General features: G+C 48.4%; 1 protein-coding gene across 1 annotated transcript in view; it reads right to left on the minus strand.

The window, feature by feature from the left end:
* Nucleotides 1–22,688, minus strand: part of LOC135212405 (zinc finger CCCH domain-containing protein 18-like) — a gene marked incomplete at its 3' end in the record, with an annotated part of 83,197 nt that overhangs the window by 16,865 nt on the left and 43,644 nt on the right. The window contains 1 exon segment of the mRNA XM_064245775.1: nt 3,130–3,189. Coding sequence (XP_064101845.1) covers nt 3,130–3,189 — 60 coding nt within the window.

Below are 22,688 nucleotides of genomic sequence, written 5' to 3' on the forward strand. Positions count from 1 at the left end.
GCTCCCGAAGGATACTTCTTAGGGGGGGGGGAGGCGACCTTCTTCTTCTTAGGCGGGGGAGCCTTAGAAGAAGAAGGGAAGAGGCGGCAGACGACGACGACGAAGAAGACGATGAAGACGACGACGACAACCTTCCTCCTCTTCTTCTTCTTCTTCGTCAACCTCCTCAGGACCGACGTCAGATCTGTCATCCAGGACGGAGCCGGGGCTGCTGTTGCCGAAGCAACAGGGCCCGGACGTACCTGTCCGAACAGACCAGCATCGGGAGCAGCGGCGCCAGGAACAGGAACAACATCAGCAGGTGCGAGCATCACAGGAACGGCAGTCGAGACGGCAGGAACAGGAACAGCAGCGGTGGTCACGGCAGGTACGGCAGACTGTGTGGGCGGTACAGATGGTCGAACCAGCGGCACAGACGTCATCGGTACCGGTGGGAGGTCCAGGGGCGAGCTCTTCGGGCACATGAAGTCCGGTCGCGGCAGCACGGCAAACCCAGGTGGCGGCATCACACTCCCCCGAGTTACGGCGACTGGCCCCTGCACCGATGTTGTGGGTGTTACAGAGACCGCGTGCTGGGTGTACACCAAGGTGAGGAGGTGACGCGTAGCCGGGTGTTGTCAGGGTCGTGGTGGTGGTTGTGACCGTTGCATGAGTAAACCGCCACGGAGCCAGCGAGATGATAGAGCAGCCCCTGGACACTCGGGGCACGCCCTGCAGCCCCAACGATGCCACACCTGTCCGAGGTCATCCTTCACGGCAACCGCACCTGAGGAGGCAAAAGTCGGGTGATTGAGAAGGATCTCTACCCCGCTCGGCGCGAAGACGAGCGGATAGACCCGGACCCAGAATCAACTCTACGTCAGGGTATCTAGCGCCCTCCTTCCACACTCGACACGTCGGGAGAGGAGAAGGACCTAGACACCCCCCCCGAAGGGGAAGGCGCGAGAACGTGGAAGTTGAGGCGGGCTGCAGGAAACGAAGGACGAAGTGTCCGTCACCAAAGGAGTCGCGGGAGAGCTTTCCGACGACTCCTTTGCAGGCGCCTTCGCTTCTTCCTGCCCTCATACAATGTCCACTGCGCCTCCGACCAGTCATTATACACATCACAGGGCTCGGCCCGGGTGCATTCGCGCCCTCCCCCGACACCGAGAACACAAAACATGAGGGTCAATCTCCGGGAATGATCTAAAACTTCCGCATTTGCGCCCTTGGCGATACCCGGGCAAAGTCTCCTTGGGGTAGCGAGGCGAGGAGATTCCATCATTATTTACTTGAAGCCGTAATTAATATGAAAAGAGAGAATAATTGTACTTACAAGCTCTTTCATACACAATTACAAACAAACTTAGAAAGCAAACGACGAGCAGCGGGCAGAGAGCGAACACACACGTCCATCCACTGTGAGGCCGAAAGCAAAAGTGATTTGTTTACCTCCCAGTCGCGCGCGCGCGCCTGTCGGACAAGCAGTTAACTACCGAACCCCTTGTTCGAAAGCTTACGACCTATCCAGCTGCCGCTAGTACCATCCAGCTGCCGCTAGTACCTTCCTATTGTAAAAGGACCGAAGGTTTGTATGCCGTGTCGGAACAAATACAAAATCTCCAAGCAGAACACCACAAGTATAAAAGCACAAAGGTATTGTGGTACAAGAAAAAAAAAATTTAAATAACTTCAAATAAGTACAAACATGCAAGATTATCAATGTATATAACTTACAGGGCATAGTTATGAAAAAACCATAACTTGTACTTCAGGCACACAAACTAAAGAAGTGTGATGTGATATAAATAACTTGATAATACAATCAACATACTCCAGAAACACCCTCAACAAAGGTTAATGACACCTGTTAGTTAACACTTAGATAAGAAAAATATGGAATACAAAAAGTATGTGTAAGGAAGTTATTGTACCTTTCAAACAACACAGAAGAAATCAAACTTAAGAAGACTGTTACGTGACAACATTAAGCACCAACCCTACTTTGCTGACACCAAAAAATTTAAATATCAAATAACACAAAAAAAGTTTCAGGAATACCGGAGCCATTACCAACACTACAAAAGGTGCTGTTCAGAAAATACAGAAGAAAAATCAATTAAAAAGCCACTGAATACCAGAAGGTGACCATCCAAAGATGATACCAGTAAAAGAATACTGCTTTTTACAGTATGGACATCCAAAAAACTAGTCAGTAAAATTAAAGGGGGAAAACGTTAAGTATATCTTAGTTTTTACCAGACCACTGAGCTGATTAATAGCTATCCTAGGGCTGGCCCAAAGGATTACATTTTTTTTACATGGCTAGGAACCAATTGGTTTCTTAGCAACAGGACCTACAGCTTATTGTGGGATCCGAACCACACTATATTGAGAAATGATTTCTAAAAACCAGAATTATATTCCCCTAATTCCTCTCGGGTCTCGCAGGGAGGAAAACTCTGACTACCAGATTGACAGTCAAGTATGGAACCCACTCGTCCAGTGATGGGGAATATAGATGAAAAAGATGAAACAGTGAAAGAAAAAATGGGAATAGCACAGAGTTTTTGGCCTGGCCAAAACAATAGCACCAATTTTTTTCTTGTTTCTTTTGCTCTGAATGACAACTGCCATGTTTGAGGGTAAATTCAGGTTTACAGGCAAAACAAATTCAAGAGCTACAGCTAAAAACCAAGCAACAAGCAATACAAATTCAACACCTCCAGTCTCATAAATGAAAATCAACTTCTTGAATGAGTAATGAAAAAATTTCTGCATAAATTCTGGCCAGCACATATGAAAAGTATTAAAATAATTTTACACACAAGGATGGTAAAACAGACTTACCCGACCTCTTGTTGCAATTATAAATATTCATGCTGACCATTAATTCATATAAATAAACAGGAGAGAATACAAGTTTTAAGTGTCTTAGATGAAATAATGACAAAAGTCACTTGGCAAAGTACAAAAGGCCACATACAGCTAACATTCCAAATCACAACAGGTTTTCCATTAAAAAATGGATCTCTGGTTTAACAGCTACCAACAGTAAACCCATGCATAATTTAACCTTCATAAATGATGATTAACCAAGCAACATTTTTTTCATAACTCTACAATTCATGAATAATACTAAAAACACACCTTTCTTTGTCCTCCAACTTGTTTGCATTTGATTCTGGTCTTCTGGGTATATTGAGCATCCTACAGGTAAGAAAGTAAGTTCAGTTTTGCCGACAAGATGGCAGCATACATAATGGTGACACAAAATGTACAAGCTATGGAAATAAAAAATGACAGGAAATGGAGATTTGCAAGACAATAGTAATCGACAAAACAATGGCAATAGTAACAATATCAATAAAAGGTATTTCTTCCATCATACATATTCTCTCCTGTGCATCACATAACCAAAATGAATTTCTAACCTTAAAGGCTTCCTTTCTCCATTTCCATTGGAACTGAAATATAAAATTAAGGCCAAAGGCAAGCACTGGGACTTATGATTTCATTCAGTACTGAAATTTGAAATAATTGTTAGGATGAGCGGAAAGTAAGCCAGAAGAAGGAGAATACAAAAAGAGGCGCCGTAAAAGGAATGCAAGGGTTGCGGGTAGGGTAGGGGCCAGCCAAAGAGATGCCGCAAAGAACGCTAAGTGATGCCTCTACAGAGCCCTTTCCTTTCATATAATGACCTCAGCACTTTCACATTCCTTACACAATTCCCATGGAACTACCGACTAGGCAAAAATAAACTTTATGCGGTCTTTACACAAAAATATCTATAGAAAACTTATTTCTTACTTTGGTAGATCTTTGGAAACATTGAAATTACTCTAGTAATTCAAAATCGGCGCTAATCTGCTTGACTTACAAACCAATATTTTACAGAAGTGCCAAATTGTGGGTCTTTATAGATTCCAGACACTTTATTCCCAAATGTGAAGATCTGCTTGCTGACTGCCAAGTGCTGTGCATACATGCTCATGGACCTTGGGTTTTCCTTTCGGAAAAACTCTCTTGTGTGTCTATTGTGTTCTTAGCAAGTTGTCCCCTAGATCTGGCCGATTTTGATTTTAGTTCTTATCAATTTTCACCAGTACTTGGAGATTTGAATGACAAAGTGTGACAATAAAAAAATGTTCTTGTTTTGAAAGGAATAGTATAGAATTTAGGCTATAGGCCAAGCACTGGGACCTATGTGGTCATTCAGCACTGAAAGGGAAATTGAGAGTAAGAAGTTTAATAAGTGTAACAGGAGGAAAATCAAGCAGCCACACTAAGAAACAATTGATAGAAGAGGATTGATGAAAGCAAGACGGAAGAAAGAATATGAAAGGAGGTACAGTTAAAGGAAGAAAGGGGTTGCAGCTAGGGGCCAAAGGGAAGCAGCAAAGAACCTTAAGTAATGCCTATGGTGATGTGTGATGTGCGCTGACGGTACTAACCACCCCCCCTGTGGGTTTTTGTCTTGGTGATTAATAACAAGTTTCAACCTAATTTCTTTATATTCATCGACTCTACTGGCACACAATAATTGTTTCACAATGTATAAACAATTACACCTCTTTAAAGAACGTACAATAAGCATTTCAAGCGATGAGGATACAGAAAACTGGTATATCAGTGAACAAGATCATAAAAAATACAAGAAACACAGGAGAGACGAAGGAATTCTCAATGAAATGCCTACAGAATGGAAGATGCCAAAAAAAACAAATAATGTACCCTGAAAGATAACTGGCTGCATGGTAAAGAAAAAGACAATTTGTCGAAAATTGCATTTTTCCTACTATACAAACCTGAGGTCCTTTAACAATAGGAAGTAGCTAGCGGCAGCTGAACGGTCGTAAGCTTCGAACAAGGGGAGAACGGTAGTTAACTACTTGTCCAATCGTCGCGCGGAGGTAAACAAATCACTTTTGCTTTTGGCCCATGCAAAATACGCAGAGTGAGGGTGGCATGAGGAGGGGACTATATGTAAAGGACCTCAGGTTGTATAGTTAGGAAAAATGCAATTTTCGACAAATTGTCATTTGTTCCGATACGTAATGCAAACCATCGTCCTTTAACAATAGGAAGACTCCACTTCTTGGTGGGAGGAATCTGAGTCTTTTAGATGAACAGACTGGTGTTCGTCCATCCCTGGAATGCCTCCCTGGTCGTAAGAGCGAGGGAGGGATCCAAGCCTCTGTCCGATTGATCGGGGTGTGCACCGCAGGATCAATGGTCAGACCTCTGGGCCAGTACTAAGAAAGAGAGGCAAGCGTATCTCTTCGTACCAGCATTGTAAGAACTTTTTCCTGTACATGAGCAAATGTAAAGTAATGGGTTTGTCTCATGTCGGCATCCACTTCCTCCCCCTTGTTGGAGAAAGTGGTGGATATACACTCCTATCTCTAGTTAAAGAGATAGGATGGAGCTCGGTTGAGTAGCTTACCTGCATCTGACTCCCTTCCAGCGTGGTAACGACCGTATCCCTCTGCCCACAGGTAGAGGTAGAGAAAGATGGTGAAGAGAAGCCAGTCACTCTCTCATTCGCACATTCATTCTCCCAGTCATACCAGGAATCGATGCTGTTCTGCCTGCTCGGGTGCTGGGTAAGCTTACACAACGTGTTGAGCAGCCACCACAGGTCCCAAGGAAAAAAGTATCCAAGGACTTGTGGGCAATATCCCGAAGGTAGAAGGACGTGAAGGTGGTCTGGTTGGCCCAGACACCTGCCTTCAGGACCTGCGCCAAGGAGAAGTTCTTACGGAACGCTAAGGAGGGTCCGATACCTCTGACTTCGTGGGCTCTCGGTCGGAGCGTACGGATGTCGTCGCTACCATCAGCCTCGTACTCTCTCCTGATCACCTCACGCAGCCAGAAAGAAAGAGTGTTCTTGGAAACTTCTTTCTTGGTAACCCCAGTGCTAACGAAGAGGCGTCGACACTCAGGCCTGAGGTGTCGAGTTCTCTTCAGATAGCGCCGTAGCGCCCTCACAGGACAAAGCAGCATCTCATCCGCATCGTTATCGGTGAAGTCCAGAAGGGAGGGGATCGTGAAAGACTCGAACCTGTCGTCAGGGATCGACGGATTCTGAGTCTTGGCTACGAAGTTCGGGACGAAATCGAGGCGTCACAGATCCCCAGCCTCTGGTGTGTTTAACATCATAAGAAAGACCATGTAGTTCCCCTACTCTCTTCGCCGATGCCAGGGCCAGCAAGAAGAGGGTCTTGAGGGTCAGATCCCTGTCTGACGACTCTCGGAGTGGGCTCGAAGGGTCTTCAAGTCAAACTCCTAAGGACGAGAGTCACATCCCACGCAGGGGGACCTGAGTTCCCTGGGTGGGCAAGACCTTTCGAAGCTCCCTCATTAGCAAGGAAAATCTCGAACCGAGTTCGAGGATGTCCAGTCCCCTCAGTTTTTTAGGACGAGCGCCAGTGCTGCTCTATATCCTTTAACTGTGGGTACTGAGAGGAGCTTCTCTCTGGCGAAGAAACACGAGGAAATCTGCTACCTGCTGAAGAGTGGGTCTGAGAGGAGACAGACCCTGTCTACGACACCAACCACAGAAGACGGCCCACTTCCCCTGGTACACAGCTGCAGAGGACTGGTCGGACGTGTCCAGCCATCTCTGTTGCTGCGCTACGAGAAAAGCCTCTCGTTCGCAAGAGATGGTGGATAACAGCCAGCCGTGAAGTTGAAGGGACTGGACTGCTTGGTGGTACCGTTTCTACGTGTGGCTGGGCTAGAGGTTGTGCCAATTGGGTAGCTCTCTCGGTGCGTCCGCAAGAAGAGCCAGCAGGTCCGGATACCAAACGGCTTGAGGCCGTTTGGGAGCCACCAGGATCATTCTGAGATTGGGAGTGACCAGCGCTCGACTGATCACTTTCCGAATCAGACAGAAGGGAGGAAAGGCGTAGGCGAAGAGGTTGTCCCAGGGGTGTTGGAGAGCGTCCTCTGCAGCTGCCCATGGGTCCGGCACGGCTGAAAAGAAAACCTGAAGTTTTCTGTTGTGCCGGGTGGCGAACAGGTCTACGACGGTCGCCCCCACGGTTGAAGAGCCTTTCGCCACGTCCTGGTGTAGAGACCATTCGGTCCCTATCACCTGATCCCGACGGCTGAGCTTGTCCGCTACTACATTCCTCTTGCCTGGAATGTAGCGTGCTGACAGCTCTATCGAGTGAGCCGTGGCCCACTCGTGCACCTGCACCGTCAACTGATGGAGCGGAAGAGACACTAGCCCCCCCTGCTTGTTGACATATGCCACTACTGTGGTGTTGTCGCACATCAACACCACTGAGTGTCCCACCAAGCGGTCCTGAAATTCTCGGAGAGCGTTGTTAACGCCGCCTTGAGTTCCAGGACATTGATGTGAAGGTGCTTTTCGTGATGGTCCCACACACCTGCAGTCAGCAACTACCCTCCAGGTGTGCGCCCCATCCCTCGGTCGATGCGTCTGAGAACAGAAGCATCTCCGGGGGGAGTGCGTATGGGCACTCCTCTTAAGAGGTTCTTGTCGTCGAGCCACCAGGCTAGGTCCTGCCTCACCTTGTCCGTGAGAGCCACGGGAAAGTAAGGAGGATCCTTGGCCTGAGACCAACTCTCCCTTAGCCTCCACTGGAGAGACCGCAGGTGAAGACGCCCGTGAGGGACTAACTTCTCGAGTGACGACAGATGGCCGATCACGACTTGCCATTGCTGTGCTGCCTGTTCCTGCCGAGACGGAACCGGCCGGCTGCCTCCCTGAATTTGCTGATACGCAAGTCTGCGGGAAAGACCTGCCCTGCTACCGTGTCTATCAGCATACCCAGGTACTTCATCTTCTGCTTGGGTTCGAGATCGGACTTCTCTAGTTTATCACGATCCCCAGATCGCGACAAAACTTGAGGAGTCGATCTCTGTCCTGTAGCAAACTGCGAGCGGGAGCTCGCCAGGACTAGCCAATCGTCGAGAATACCTCAGAAGATGTATCCCGTGCGAATGGGCCCAAGCTGACACCAGAGTGAACACTCGCGTGAACACCTGTGGGGCGGTTGAGAGACCGAAACAAAGTGCCCTGAATTGGTACACCGTTCCCACGTCAAAGATGAAGCGGAGGGTACGTTTCTGGAGGACTGATGGATGTATGGGTTTGAAAATATGCGTCCTTCAAGTCCACTGAAAGCATGAAATCGTTCCCCCTGATCGAGTCGAGCACGAGCGTGGCCGACTCCATCGTGAACCGCGTCGTTGCGAACCGAAGCGATTCAGGGGAGAGAGGTCTATCACCGGACGCCAGCCCCCCGATGGCCTTCTCCACTAGGAAGAGGCGGCTGTAAAAGCCCGGTGACTGGTCCTCCCACGATTTTGGCTACAGCTCGTTTCGCCAGCATGGTCTTGATCTCCTGTCGAAGAGCGTTGTCCTTTGCTGATCCCCGGACATAGGTCTGTAGATGGACCGGTTTGGAGATGAGGGGGGGGCCGAGACTCGAAGGGTAGTAGATATCCCTCCCGAAGGACGTCTACTATCCAGTTCTCAGCGCCGTAGCGCTGCCCAAGTCGCCCAATGGCTCGCCAGGCACCCCCCCACTTCCGGCAGCAGGTGAGGGGGAACGCGTCCCTAGCGTTTCCCTCCTCGTTTCGACTTCTTCCCACCACCCTCCTCGGGGAAAGGAGGGTTGGAGGAGGGCTTATTACGGCCTCCTCTATCAAGAAGTCGAAACAGCAGGAGTCTTCGCACGGGGCTTGGACGGTGCAACCGTCTTCGCCGCCGTGGAAGCGCTAGCCAAGCTCTTTGGCTTGGCCGCAGTCGCTCGAGATTGCCCAGTAACCTTCGAGACTGCCTGGTGAACTAAGCGGTCACTGTCATCAGTGCGCCACCTTTCCACCGCAGCGTCCACCATCTCTCCGGGAAAGAGAGCTGGGGAACTCCTAATGGGTCCATTGCGAAGCCCGAGTGCCGCCTCACGCCTGGCCCCCTTGGTCACTCGGGTAAGGACTGCGTCCCTACGTCGAAGAACCAAGTTGGCCCACAGGTTAGCAGTCTGATGGGCGAGGTAAGAGATCGCTCTTCCTCCAGACTGGCACAGTCTCCTGAAAGAAGCGTCGTCTTCGAGAGCAGAACTCCCGGAGCCGGCCGCTACTTTGGATATTGTGAGGGACCACAAATCCAACCAAGAGACTGCCTGGAACGCTGCCATAGCGGTAGATTCCAGGGCAAGTGCCTCCTGCTGCGAGAACCAGAGGTTCTCCGACAGGAGCTGCTGCAGGGACACACCTGGAGTCAGCCTCGCTAAACTCCGGGTTAACCTGTTTAGGCAGTATCGGGTCTTCGAAGGCACGTAGAATCGCCTCTGACGCTGTAGAGGGGAGGAAGCAGTTAGAAGACCGTCCGGATTTCAGCGAATCCTCCCCGGTCCTGACGAGATTCTCACTTGATCCAGGACTGAGTCTGCAAGCTCTGATCGCGGTAACCCCACCATCATTTTGGGTTCCCTCTTGGGACCCCAAAATGATTCGAGCCGGGACGTGGGCTCTGCGGGTGGTAGCGGCGATCCTTCCGCAAGGTCATTATGCTGACGAATCAGCTTAATGACCTCTGTAAAGTTCCTCTGTATCTCGGGAGTTTACTGCGTCTTGTGGAGTAGGACCGTCCAGTCCCTCCAGCAAGAACAGGTCCCGTGATACTCCTCCTTCGAAGGAGGAACAGCGGCAGACCCCTGACGGTCGCCTCCAACTACTTGCGCGTATGTTCTGGTCTGGTCCTAAAACCGTGCCTGAGCCATACGGCGTCATAGCGGGGTCACAAGCGGCGCACCTCTCGTGATCACTCTCGGTACCTCGCTCCTCCCGGTATAGCCCGAGGAGGTTGAAGGTACGGGAGAGGCAGACCTGACGCTCCCCCCTCGCTCGCTGGCAGGACCAGCGTGCGTGGGAGGGCTGCTGCTGATCGTCAACCCGCGGTGGCGATCGAGCAGCAGGCCTAGCCTTGCCGCTCGCCTGGGGCGAGAGGCTCGGCTGAGAACGTCGAGACCGATCTCTAGCGTCAGGCGAGCTGTTGCTGGTCACCGTCTCGCCCGGTCCCTATGGGAGCAGCGGTCAGGTGACCTGCTAGGCTCTCTGTCGGCGGCGAGACCGGCCAGCGTCCTCTCGGCGCGTCGAGCCGCTGGTACAGCCATGGCTGGTACCGTACGGCCCGCGGGGACCCCTTCCTCGCCTCAACCCGTGGCTGGTCAGCGACCGTCACGTCAACCCGAGCAGCCAGTTGATCGCTGCGAGAGCGTCCACTGGCCTGGCGCGAGTCGTGCGCACGACTCTCGCCAGTCTTCTGCTCCGCGCTGCTGTCTTGACGGCGAGCGAGCTCGGACGTCAAGACTTTGGCTGGACGGTCTCCCGTGGAACATAAAGAGCGTACCACTCGGTACTTCTCGCGAACGAGAAGCGGCCGAGACGGAACCTGGTTTAGCGCAGAACCGCTAACACCAGGTGAGGACGTACCCGCCGAGGCTGGTACACCTCTGGTCCCCGTCGTCTTCTTCTTTGCAGAGGAAGAGACGGGCCCCGTTCCCGAAGGAACAGGAGGACCAGCAGAAGAGCTCCCCGACTCGCCTGTGCGAGCCGGGCCCTTAGAAGATCCCGAAGGAGTCTTCTTAGGGGGGGAGGAGGCAGCCTTCTTCTCTTCGGCTGTTTTAGCCTTAGAAGTCGAAGGGGAAGAGGAGGCAGCAGACGACGAAGAAGACGACGAAGACGACGACGACATCTTCCTCTTCTTCCTCTTCTTCTTCGCCAGGCTCCGCAGGAACAGACGTTCAGGTCTTCATCCAGGAGGAGCCGGGGCAGTTGCCGAAGCAACAGGGCCCAGACTGCAACCTGTCCGGAAAGACCTGAGACTGTGACAGCACCACCAACAGCAGGAACAACAGGAACAGGTCCAGGAACAGCAGGAACAGCATGCACGTTATCTGAAAGGGAAGGAGCAGCAGGGACAGCAACAGGTACGGCAGGCACGGCAGGTACCGCAGGAGAGCCAGGCGTCCTGTCGGCAGCTACCGTCATTCTCGGCACTGGCGGCAGGTCCAGGGGGGTACTCTTGGGGCAGCGGAAGTCCGGGGTCGGCAACACAAAGAACCCAGGTGGCGGTGGCACCGTCCTCTTTGGTACGGCAGCAATCGGTTTTTGTATTGCAGCCGTGGGTGTCACCGTCATTACAGGGGTGGGTATACACCAAGTGCGGTGGCATATCATAAGCTGGTGTAGATATTGTGGTGGTGGTAGTGGTTACCGTACCATGAGTGACCACTGCCGACCCCGCCAACCGCTGAATCAACCCCTGTATACTAGGCACTCCCTGCAGTCCCAGCGACTCCCACACCTGTCCCAGGTCGTCCTTTGCTGATGGCACAACTGCGGAAGCAAACAGTCGGGTTAGTCAGAGGGGTTTCCTCGCGCCTGGGGGGAGAAGAACCCCACCCAGAGCGGACGGAAGACCCCGAGTACAACTGGACGTGCCGGGTAGCGGGCGCCCTCCTCCACACTCGACGGATCGAGAGAGGAGAAGGACTTCGCTACCCCCCCGCAGGGGAAGGCGCGAAACGTGGGGGACTGGTCGGGGGCAGGAAAGAAGACGAAGTGTCCGTTACCAAAGGAGTCACTGGGACTTTCCGATGACTTCTTTGGCGGCCTAAGTCTCTTCCTGCCCTCGTACAGCACCCACTGCGCCTCGGACCAATTCATACATGTTACACATGGCTCGGTGCGGGAGCATTCTCGCCCCCGACACCGAGTACAAACCTCGTGTGGATCCACATCCACAAATGATCTGAATCCGCCGCATTTACGCCCCTCCAGCCCGGGGGGACACACTCTAACGGCGACTGGGGCGCGGCGAAATCTCCATTTCTTGATCACTCATTATTAATATGAAAAAAGAAATGTAAAGTACTTACAAGCATACACTCTCAAACACACTAGGAAAAAGAGGCTGATACAAAGCAAACGACAAAGCGGGCAGAGCGATGACGAGCACGTCCTATCCTCACAGGCCAAAAGCAAAAGTGATTTGTTTACCTCCCAGTCGCGCGGCGCGACGATCGGACAAGTAGTTAACTACCGTTCTCCCCCTTGTTCGAAGGCTTACGACCGTTCCAAGCTGCCGCTAGCTACTTTAAGTCCTAGATTGTTAAAGGACCGATGGTTTGTATTAACGTATCAGGAAAGCAACTGACTAAATATATAGTTGAAATATGATATTGTTAGTATACAATAAAGTTTTGTACATACTTACCTGGCAGATATATACTTAGCTTACGTCTCTGACGTCACGACAGAATTGAAACTTGCGGCACACGCGACAGGTAGGTCAGGTGATCTACCATTACCTGCCGCTGGGTGGCGGGTGTAAGAACCAATCCCCCTTTCTTGCCAGATTTTCTCTTCCACCTGTCTCCTGAGGGGAGGCTGGGAGGGCCATCAATCGTATATATCTGCAGGTAAGTATAGTACAAAACTATTGTATACTAACAATATCATTTTTGTACATGAACTTTCCTGTAAGATATATACTTAGCTGATTGACACCCTTGGTTGGAGGGAAAGAGACATTCAAGTACAAAGAAAGGGGAGACAACACATGTTATAGGATATAAAAAACCTTGGTTCTTACCTGTTTTAGGCAGAAGACTTTCATAGATACTGTCTATTAGTCTGCGTTGCCTGAAAAGAGTTACAGCGAGGGCGTGACCTACAGCTGAAAAACTCTTTGGGTCTACAATTGGGAAAACTGATCCGCTTACTTGGTTAGAATCCAGTTAGGGTCTTGTCCAAAGGGGATCCCCCACTTAAATGACAGAACCTGTCCACTACCAATGCAAGGAGCTTCAAGCACAAAACAGATCACCTAACCAAAATACTAATTGTTAGTACTACAAATGAACGAGGTGCTCCCTGCATCCTCTTTCATACAACAAAAAACACCAATACAAATATAGAGGGAAAAAATCTATAAAGGATATGCTTCAGCTCCCTGCCCCAGCACTGAATCCACCGATGCGTACGCCTAACCAAAGCACCTCTCATACGTAATCCTTACATCTTTCAGGTAGTGGTTGGCGAAGACCGAATCACACCTCCAAAAAGTCGCTTTCATGAGGTTCTGTAAGGACATATTCTTCTTGAAAGCCCAAAGACGTCGCGATGGCCCTTACTTCATGCGCTTTGACTTTCAGAAGCTATAATGGTCATGGTTACATGCTGCGTGGGCTTCCTTTATTAGGTTCCTAATAAAGAATGCCAGAGCATTCTTTGACAAAGGCCTACTGGGGTCTCTTACAGAACACCAGAGGTTGTCCATGTTAGCCCTAACTCTTCTCTTCCTCTGGAGATAAAACTTAAGGATCCTTATAGGGTGGGCAAAGAGTCCTTTCCTCTCTACTCCGACCAGAGAGGATAAGCCTTTTATCTTAAAAATGATATTGTTATGATACAATAAAGTTTGTTCATACTTACCTGGCAGATATATATATAGCTGTATTTTCTGAAGTCCGACAGAATTTAAAAAACTTCCGACACACGCAGTGGTCGGCCAGGTGGTTAGTACCCATTCCCGCCGCTGGGAGGCGGGTATCAGGAACCATTCCCATTTTCTATTCATAATTTTTATTTCCACTGTCCCCTGAGGGGAGGTGGGTGGGTACTTGATTATATATATCTGCCAGGTAAGTATGAACAAACTTTATTGTATCATAAACAATATCATTTTGTTCATGAAACTTACCTGTCAGATATATATATGCTGAATCCCACCGTTGGATGGTGGAAGGGGACAGAATAGAAGGATTTTGGGAAACAAATGCATGCAGATGATTTACATCTTGGTTCCACCTGTTAGCATAGCCGACTTCGTGATTACTGTCACCCCAAGTCTGCTTCTGCTTTACTAGAGTTGCCCAGCGATGGTAGAGACCTAAAAAGCTGGTGCACTCCAGATGATCTGTCAACGGGGGCGTGACCACAATGTGACTAGACATATTGACCATACCATGAGGGCTAAGAAGTAAATAAATATATATATAAATATATATCACCACCTGACCACCTAGCCAAAGTTAAGGTGTGTTAACTAAGGCTTAAGAGTTAAGAAGTCGCCGTTGTCGGCGACTCAACAACTAAATTAAGAGCTCTTCCTAACCTTTTCGACAGGATAAAGGATGAGTGGTACTTCTTGCCCCAAGATTGTGTCTGCAGACACGTATGGCCCTAGCGAGCAGCAGATCTCATATGCCATCTTCACATCTCGCAGGGAGTGTAAGTGAACACAGAGTTGCTTCGCTAAAACATGGTACTCAGGATGTTGCTGAGTGCCATGCTCTGTTGAAATGCTTCCGAGGCCGCGCCCTCACCTCTGAGCATTCAGATAAAAAGATTTCAAATCTTTGTGCAAACACAATGAAGGAGCATTTTTGAAAGAACTCCTTAACACTAAAGCCAGGGTGTTCTTCGATATGGGCAAGTCTGGTCTTTTCGGAAACACTGCAGATTGCCCGAATGACTTTCGACTTTCTTGAGTTTTATGTAGATAAAACTTGAGAGACCTGACAGGGCACAGGACTCTCTCTGGCTCCTGCCCACTAACTTTGTGCCATCCTTGCTTCCAAGCTCCTGGCCCAAGGGACAAAACGGGTTTCCATTCTTAGGCCACAACGAAAGGCTTAGAGAGCACACCGCCTTGTGTTCTCTAAAGCCCAAACTTGTGACGATGGCTTAAAATCTCACTAACCCTCTTTGGTCGTATCTAGGGTGGTTAGAAGAAGGCCTTCCTGATCACATGCAAGAAGTTAACAGGTAGGAGAGGTTCGAATGCTTTGACATCAAGAACTTCAGACTACGTCTAAGTTCCATATTGAAAGCTTCGATCTGGACATGCAGATCCAGTCCGTCTGTACTAAAGTCAGGTGACCGACCATTTGACCAGTCAGGACGAATCAAGGACAGCAAGGCTGTACCCTGAAGACCATAAGGCACTATTCTTCGCTGAAGGATGAGTGTCTGGACTGCCTGGGCGATTCAATCTAAGCAAACCTTGGGGGGTGTATCAACGCAACCCAACGTCGTCAGCGAATCAACTCCTGACTCGAGCTTCTGGTGCCAGGAGAAAGGAGCAAGGAGCAAAAAGGCGATTCAGTCCCGAAGGAAGAATGCCTGACAGTCCAACCTGGTCTCATGTTACACGATCATCGGGGTGTATAAACGCAACCGACTTCGTCAACAAGAAACTCAGGGCTACTATATGTCGCCTGATCTCGCACGAGTGTCTGACTCCGAGAAAACGGTGAGACAAAAAGTAGATGGTGAGCGAGTTGCGAGATTCCACAGAACTCAAAGATCGTGAAGGGCTTTGTTGTTGACAGACGCAAATCTCTGAGCCCAAAAGCCGTCAACAACATATTGCGTATTCTTTAATAGTTGTGACTGCCCTTATCCCATTCTTCAGATGGAAATGGAAGACGGTAATCTTATTCCTGTCAACATCTCGATAGTCTGAACGTTGTCAGACTCAGAGCGGAGAGGTTATAGGTACCTTTCGAGTTAGAGTAGACCGACTCTCTCGGAAAAGGTCCTTGGAAAGTGAAACTAGGAAGGATGTGGCCTCTGTGAAATCCAGGATCCTGAAGGCCCAACATGGGGCGATCAGCGTCATTGTCGCTCCTGTGACGTCTTAAATCCTCATTACATTTTCTACCAAGCGATTGAAAAAGGGGAAAAGAGACTAAACATCCATCCCCGTTTAATATCATAGGATGGCGTTTTAATGGTACCGATCCCCGGATCGAGAAAAAGGGAGCAGAGAAGAAGAAGCCTCTTCGTCCTCAACATATCGAAGAGAAGAATGAAAGGGCGTCCCTAAAGTCTCCACAACTCTCAACATACTTCTAAAGAAAGATTCCACTCGGAAGTCAAAAGTTGCTGCCGTCGATCGAGACGATTCGTACGGACTTTTGCAATCCTGTAACGAACCTCTAGAGGTTGTTACATTCTACGCCTGTTGTTATAATAGGTTCTTTCTCATAAACTCGAGCAGGGACCGAGAGAAGATACTTCTTAAGATATGAGAGAGCTGTGGAATATCAGAGTTGATCTGGACCACTGGTTCCAAAAACTCGTTTCGAGGACTGGAGGGACGACCGAAATTGCATTTACTTCTATCAGATTAAGATCCAGGACATCTGAAACACTATCCAGATGTCCGCACCTTCTTTCTATCATGACGCACTGAGAGATGTTCAGAATAATTCCTAGATCTAGAATAATATTTCAGTTTCCCGGTAGGAAAAAAACTGTGGTCTGAATTGCAGTCTATTCGGGGAAACAAACTCTTAGGAAGGAAATGGTCCCCAGCAAGCTCATCCATTCCCTCCCCGAGTATGCTTACTTCCTATAATGCGCTTTGCCTAAGCAGGGAGAGCATATAAAAGTGCAATGTTGCGGTAGACTCGTAGTTCTATACCGTGCGGTAACGAGCACCGAAAGGATTGAGATAACTCTGTTGAACATAGTAAGGCAAAACGAATGCAACGTTTATTCATTCACGTAAGAAATCCCCTCAATCTTAGGCTAAAGTCCGTGATTGTAGGACGGAGATACAGTTAGTTCAGTTCAATCCCGCAGGGAGAGACGTAAGCGCCAGCACAGAGATACGGTTAGTCAGTCAATCCCGCAGGAGAGAGAGACGTACCATACAGCGCATGACAGCGCACGATCTGTTACTGGCTCGGTTGGAACTTGGACAGTCAGACACAGCAGCAGCCAAGCAGCTTACGAACGTCCGTCTCTTAAACTTTATGTCTTGGGTTTTGCCATCTACCCTAGTTCTACGAAGAAATAGGTCCGTTATTTTTTGAGCAAAAAGAGACTCTCAAGCTGGTATATTTAAGCGAAACAGAAAACGCTAAATATATAGATGCGTTTGTGTCGTCAGAACACTACCATACAACGGTAAAAGATAAATCGGAAACTCCTGGAAGGCTGCAGGGAGTAACGATTAAATGTCCTTGAAATAATGGACAATAGACCTCTCGGTTGCCATCCGAAGAGGTAACTACAGCAAGCGTGTATGACTTGAACCAACCAGTAGAAAAATAACGCAAGGCAAAATATTTTATTATATCACAATAAAGTTTGTTCATACTTACCTGGCAGACATATATAGCTGAATTCGGAAATACAGCTACATATATCTGACAGGCAAGTTTCATGAACAAAACTTAGAGAAATCGAAGCAGACAGCTCAAGCTTCTTATGTTATTGGACATAAGCGTTCATTGACGTAGTCTACAAGTCTATTTCTTGTACGAGTCTGCGAATGACGAATGAGAGCTCTTCCGAATCTTGTCAATAAGAGCTTATTCGCTTACCGCAATATCAAGTTAAAGAGATGTTTGTCAATGAGAACCTAACCCATTTACGGGACAAAGAGATGTCAATGAGGGATACCCACTTACTTGACAAAACGATAGTATTTATTGTCAATGGGGGAAAGTCACTGAATTGACAAAACGTAATCCAGGAAGTCGACATTTTATTTTTCCGATTCCCGTCTCAAACGAGAAAGGGGCAAGAATCCTGTTAAGAGACAGGGCTTACGGCAGGTAGAACGACGATGTTCAATTCGGCAGCGTAGTCCGACTAGAAACTAACAAAATCTATCATCTGAAAAACCTTTCAGATGGGCTTAAAAGCTTGCAAAATTATCCTGGGAATGAAGAAGAAGAAAAACTCTCCAGCTTCCTCTCCCGTATCACAACTAATGCCTGCTAAAGATGATATTGTTATGTTACAATAAAGTTTCATACATACTTACCAGGCAGATATATACATAGCTAAGACTCCGTTCGTCCCCGACAGAAATTCAAATTTCGCATAGGGCCCAACTTCTCGCTACGAGGTAGTCAGGTGATCTACGGCCTGCCTGGGCGGCAGGACTAGGAACATCCCCGTTTTCTATCATATTTTCTCTCTTCCACCTGTCTCCTGCGGGGAGGCTGGTGGGCCTTTAATTGGTATATATCTGCCAGGTAAGTATGTATGAAACTTTATTGTAACATAACAATATCATTTTCATACAATCAACTTACCTGTCAGATATATACATAGCTGATTGGCACCCTTCGGTGGAGGGTAAGAGACAGCTACTATATGGAATAGACAGGTAAACAACATATGTTGTAGGTATAAATAAAACCTTGGTTCCTACCTGATAGGTGGTAGACTTCGTGGGTGTTTGCCCAGTAGTCTGCATCACCTCAAGAAACTTTAGCGAGATATATGATCTATGGCCAAGAGTTCTTGTGGGTCTGCCGATGGGTCTTACCCACTTACTCAGCAGAGCCTAAAAGGACTTTGTCAATGGGTGCTGATCCACTATATGACAATACACCTTATGAAGGAGCACACAACCAATCCCGACCACCTGATCCTAACCATGTGTTAGAACTAAGGATTGTTACGAGTTATCCCCGAACTCGTCACAACAACCGTAACTCAAAAACCACTACGCACACATACATAATTTTCAAAAAAAAAAATTTTTACTCAACTAATTGGATATGACAAGAATTCTCTTATGAACAACATAGACGGCCGCCCGTGCGAGCCTGAATCCTCCATTGTTCGAAGAGATTCTCGACCATATCCAAACAGAAGAACAGTATATACATTTAAGGATTGGTGTCGGCTCCCGTACCCAGAATCGTATCTGCCGATACGATAGGACCTAGAGAAAAACACTTCTCATACGTCACACGCACGTCTTTCAAGTATGAGATGCAAAATAACTGAGTTGCATCTCCAGTATGTCGATCTATAATGTTTTTAAGCGACATATTCTTATAAAACGAGAGAGACGTCGCAACCGCTCTTACTTCATGAGCTTTTACTCTCAGTAGTTGTAATTGTTCGTCAGGACAGACCTTATGAGCGTCCGTAATGACGTTCCTTACAAAGAACGCCAGAGCATTCTTGGACATCAGTCTTGTGGGGTCTTTTACCGCGCACCAAAGACCTTGTCTAGAGCCTCCCAACTGACGCTTTCTCTGAAGATAGAACTTCAGAGCTCTAACAGGGCATAGAGACCTCTCTGCTTCTCTGCCTACGAGACTCGACATTCCTTTGACTTCGAATGACCTAGGCCAGGGATTCGTGGGATTCTCGTTTTTCGCTAAAAACAAAAAAACGGGTCTTAAACGAGCAAATAGCCGAGCGGTCTCCCTTGAATCCTACTTTATCCTGCAGAGCTTGTAATTCACTAATTCTTTTTGCCGTAGCTAAAGATAAAAGGTAATAGGCATTTTCTAGTTAGTCTCTAAATGATGCCAGATGCGGAGGCTCGAATCTATCCGAAGACGATATTTGAGGACTACGTCCAAGTTCCAGTTCGGAGGTACTGGTTCCTTAGACTTTGAAGTCTCAAACGATCTTATGAGATCGTGGAGATCTTTGTTTAGTTTGCCAGATCTAATCCTCGTTTCTGAATACAGCCGAGAGCATACTTCTGTATCCCTTTATTGTGGATACGGCTAGATGAGATTTTACTCTCAGGAATAGCAAGAAATCAGCAATTTCCGCTATAGAGGTAAGGGAGGAGGACAACTTCTTGGCTCTACACCACCTTCTAAAGACCTCCCACTTCGACTGGTATACGTTTCGTAGTGGAGGTTCTGCGAGCTCTCGCGATCGCGCTTGCCACTTCGCGAGGAAAAGCCTCTCGCTCTGACAAGTCTTTCGATAGTCGAAAGGCAGTCAGAGGCGAGAGCGGGGAGGTTTGATGGTACCTCTTGAAGTGTGGTTGTTTGAGAAGATCCGTCCTTCTTGGTAGGGATCTTGGAAAGTCTACGATCCACTCTACCACCTCCGTGAACCATTCCGGGCCGGCCAAAAGGGGGCTATTAACGTCATCCTCGTCTCTTTTGACGCCACAAACTTTTTCATTACTAACCCCAGGATTTTGAATGGGGGAAAAGCATAAACGTCTACTCGAGACCAGTTTAGCAGGAAGGCGTCTACCATAATTGCTCTTGGATCTTCCACGACCGAGCAAAACACTGGGAGCCTTTTTTGAAATGAATGTTGCGAAGAGATCCACATGAGGAGTTCCCCACAGAGACCAGAGATCGAGACACACTTCCTCGTGTAGAGTCCATTCTGTATGAAGGACCTGGTTCCTCCTGCTGAGCTGTCCGCCCTTACAATCTTACTCCCTGTACGAACCTTGTCAGCAGGGAGATGTTCCTGTGAGACGTCCAAAGTAATAGGTCTCTTGTGAGTTCGTAAAAAGGAACGAGGAGTGCGTCCCTCCCTGTTTCCGAATGTAGGCAAGTGCGGTGGTGTTGTCCACGTTTACTTGCACTACCTTGTCTGTCACCAGAGGTTCTAGGCTCTTCAAGGCCAGGTGTACGGCGAAGAGCTCTTTGCAGTTTATGTGCCAGGACACCTGTGCTGGTTCCCAGGTGCCTGACACTTCCTCTGAGCCTAATGTCGCTCCCCAACCTGTCTCCGACGCGTCGGAGAACAACACTAGGTCTGGGTTCTGTGTTCTTAGAGAGATCCCTTTGTTCTCTTCCAGAGGTAGCAACCACCACTGTAGGTGTGCCTTTATCTCCACTGGAATGGGAAAAACGTCCGACAGTTGTCCGGTTTTCCAGCTCCAAGACCTCTTGAGGAAGAATTGAAAGTGGACGTATATGAAGTCTTCCTAGAGGGAAGAATTGTTCCAGCGAGGAAAGCGTCCCCAGAAGGCTCAACCATTCCCTCGCTGACGTTTGTTGCTTCTCTAAGAAGAGAGAGATTATCCGCAAACCTTTTGCGGTTCTCTCTTGCGAAGGAAAAACTCGAAAACCCAGAGAATCCATCCGAATCCCAGAGTAGACTAGGTCCTGTCTGGGGGTCAGCTGAGACTTCTCGAGGTTCACAAGCAATCCCAACGCCTTGGTCAAATCCAGAGTTAACTTTAGGTCCTCCAAGCACTGTCTCTCTGATCTGGCCCTGATGAGCCAGTCGTCTAGATACATAGAGACATTCACTCCTTTGAGATGAAGAAATCTCGCCACATTCCTCATCAGGCTTGTGAAGACCTGAGGAGCTGTGGACAGGCCGAAACGACAAGGCTCTGAACTGAAAGATCCTTCCCCCCGTCATGAAACGGAGGTACTTCTTCGACGAAGGGTGGATCGGGACGTGAAAGTAGGCGTTCCTGGAGATCTAGAGACACCATCCAATCTCCTTGTCGTAATGACGCTAGGACTGAAGCAGAAGTCTGCCATGGAGAACTTCTCCTTCTGAACAAATTTGTTGTCAGAGAGCTTGACGTCTAGTACTGGTCTCCAGACCTCCCGAGGCTTTCGCCACTAGAAAAAGTCGATTGTAAAACCCCGGGGAGTTTTGATCCAGTTGCTAGTTCTATTGCTCTCTTGTCCCACATTTGTTCCACCATCGATCGAAGAGTATCCCTCAGCACAGGGTCCTTGTACTTGGCTGATAGTTCCCTTGGTATTGACGTTAGGGGAGGAGTATTCAGGAAAGGGCATACGATATCCCTTCCTTATGATATTCAATGAAGACGCAGTCTGCGTCTATCAGTGTCCAGGCCTCCACGAATCCCAGGAGCCTGGCACCTACTGGTGCTTGGAGGAGAAATGTTTCATTTTCCCTTTTTAAAAGGGACGAAAGGCGGACCTATCCTCTCTTCTCCGGAGCCTTCCTTCTTGCGGGAGGTCTGGAGGTCGGACCACCTCGAAAGGGCTGCATTAGAAGTACTAGGTCCTTTCTTGTCAGATACTAAAGCAGGTTTCTTCTTCCTAGCTTGACTGCGTCAGAAGATCCTGCGTCGCCTTCTCAGTTAAAAGAGTGAGCCACGTCCACTAACTGAGAAGGGGAAACAAATAGTCAGACAGAGGTGCATACAGTAGAGCTGCCCTCTGAGCATGCGAGACTGCCTTTGTTAAGAAGGCGCCATACACCGTCCTTTTCTTTAAAAGACCTGCTCCAAATAATGAAGAGACTTCAAAAGATCCATCCTGTACCGCTTTGTCAATGCAAGACAAAATGCATAACAGGGCTTCAGGTTCGATTCCCTCTGAATCATGAGCTTTCTTGGACATCACCCCAAGGGACCAATCTAAGAAGTTGAAGACTTCCAATACATGGAAGAGTCCCTTGAGGAGATGATCCAGTTCTGAAATACTCCATGTAATTCGAGCAGAATTGAGACTTGGACGCCTTGAAGCGTCAACTAACGTCGAAAAATCTGCCTCTGTTGTAGAAGGGAGAGCGATACCCATATTCTCCCCCGTCTTGTACCATATGCCTCTTTTCCCAGCTAACCTTGCTGGAGGCATGCAAAATACTGTCCTGACTAAGTCTTTCTTAGACTTCATCCAGGAGTCTAAGGCGTGTAAAGCCCGCTTCATCGAGATGGTGGGCTTCATCTTCAGAAAAGACGAGGGCTTCTTCGCCTTCGCACTAGAAAAGAGCGAGCGCGGAGAAGGAGGAGCAGCAGGAGTCAACTCGTCTCCATACTCCTCAAGAAGCAGGGTAGTCAAAACCTTATAGTTGGACAAGCCCTCTCTTCCATGATCGTCATCATCCGAGTTTTCCTCCAACTCGGGATATATCTGAGTCTCCGTTCTCCTTTCTGAACTTTCCTCTTCTGAGGAGACAAACTCCTGATAGGAGAGGGGCTAAGGGAA

The sequence above is a fragment of the Macrobrachium nipponense genome, chromosome 41 (genome assembly GCF_015104395.2).
Source record: "Macrobrachium nipponense isolate FS-2020 chromosome 41, ASM1510439v2, whole genome shotgun sequence".
In the NCBI taxonomy this organism is placed as follows: domain Eukaryota; kingdom Metazoa; phylum Arthropoda; class Malacostraca; order Decapoda; family Palaemonidae; genus Macrobrachium; species Macrobrachium nipponense.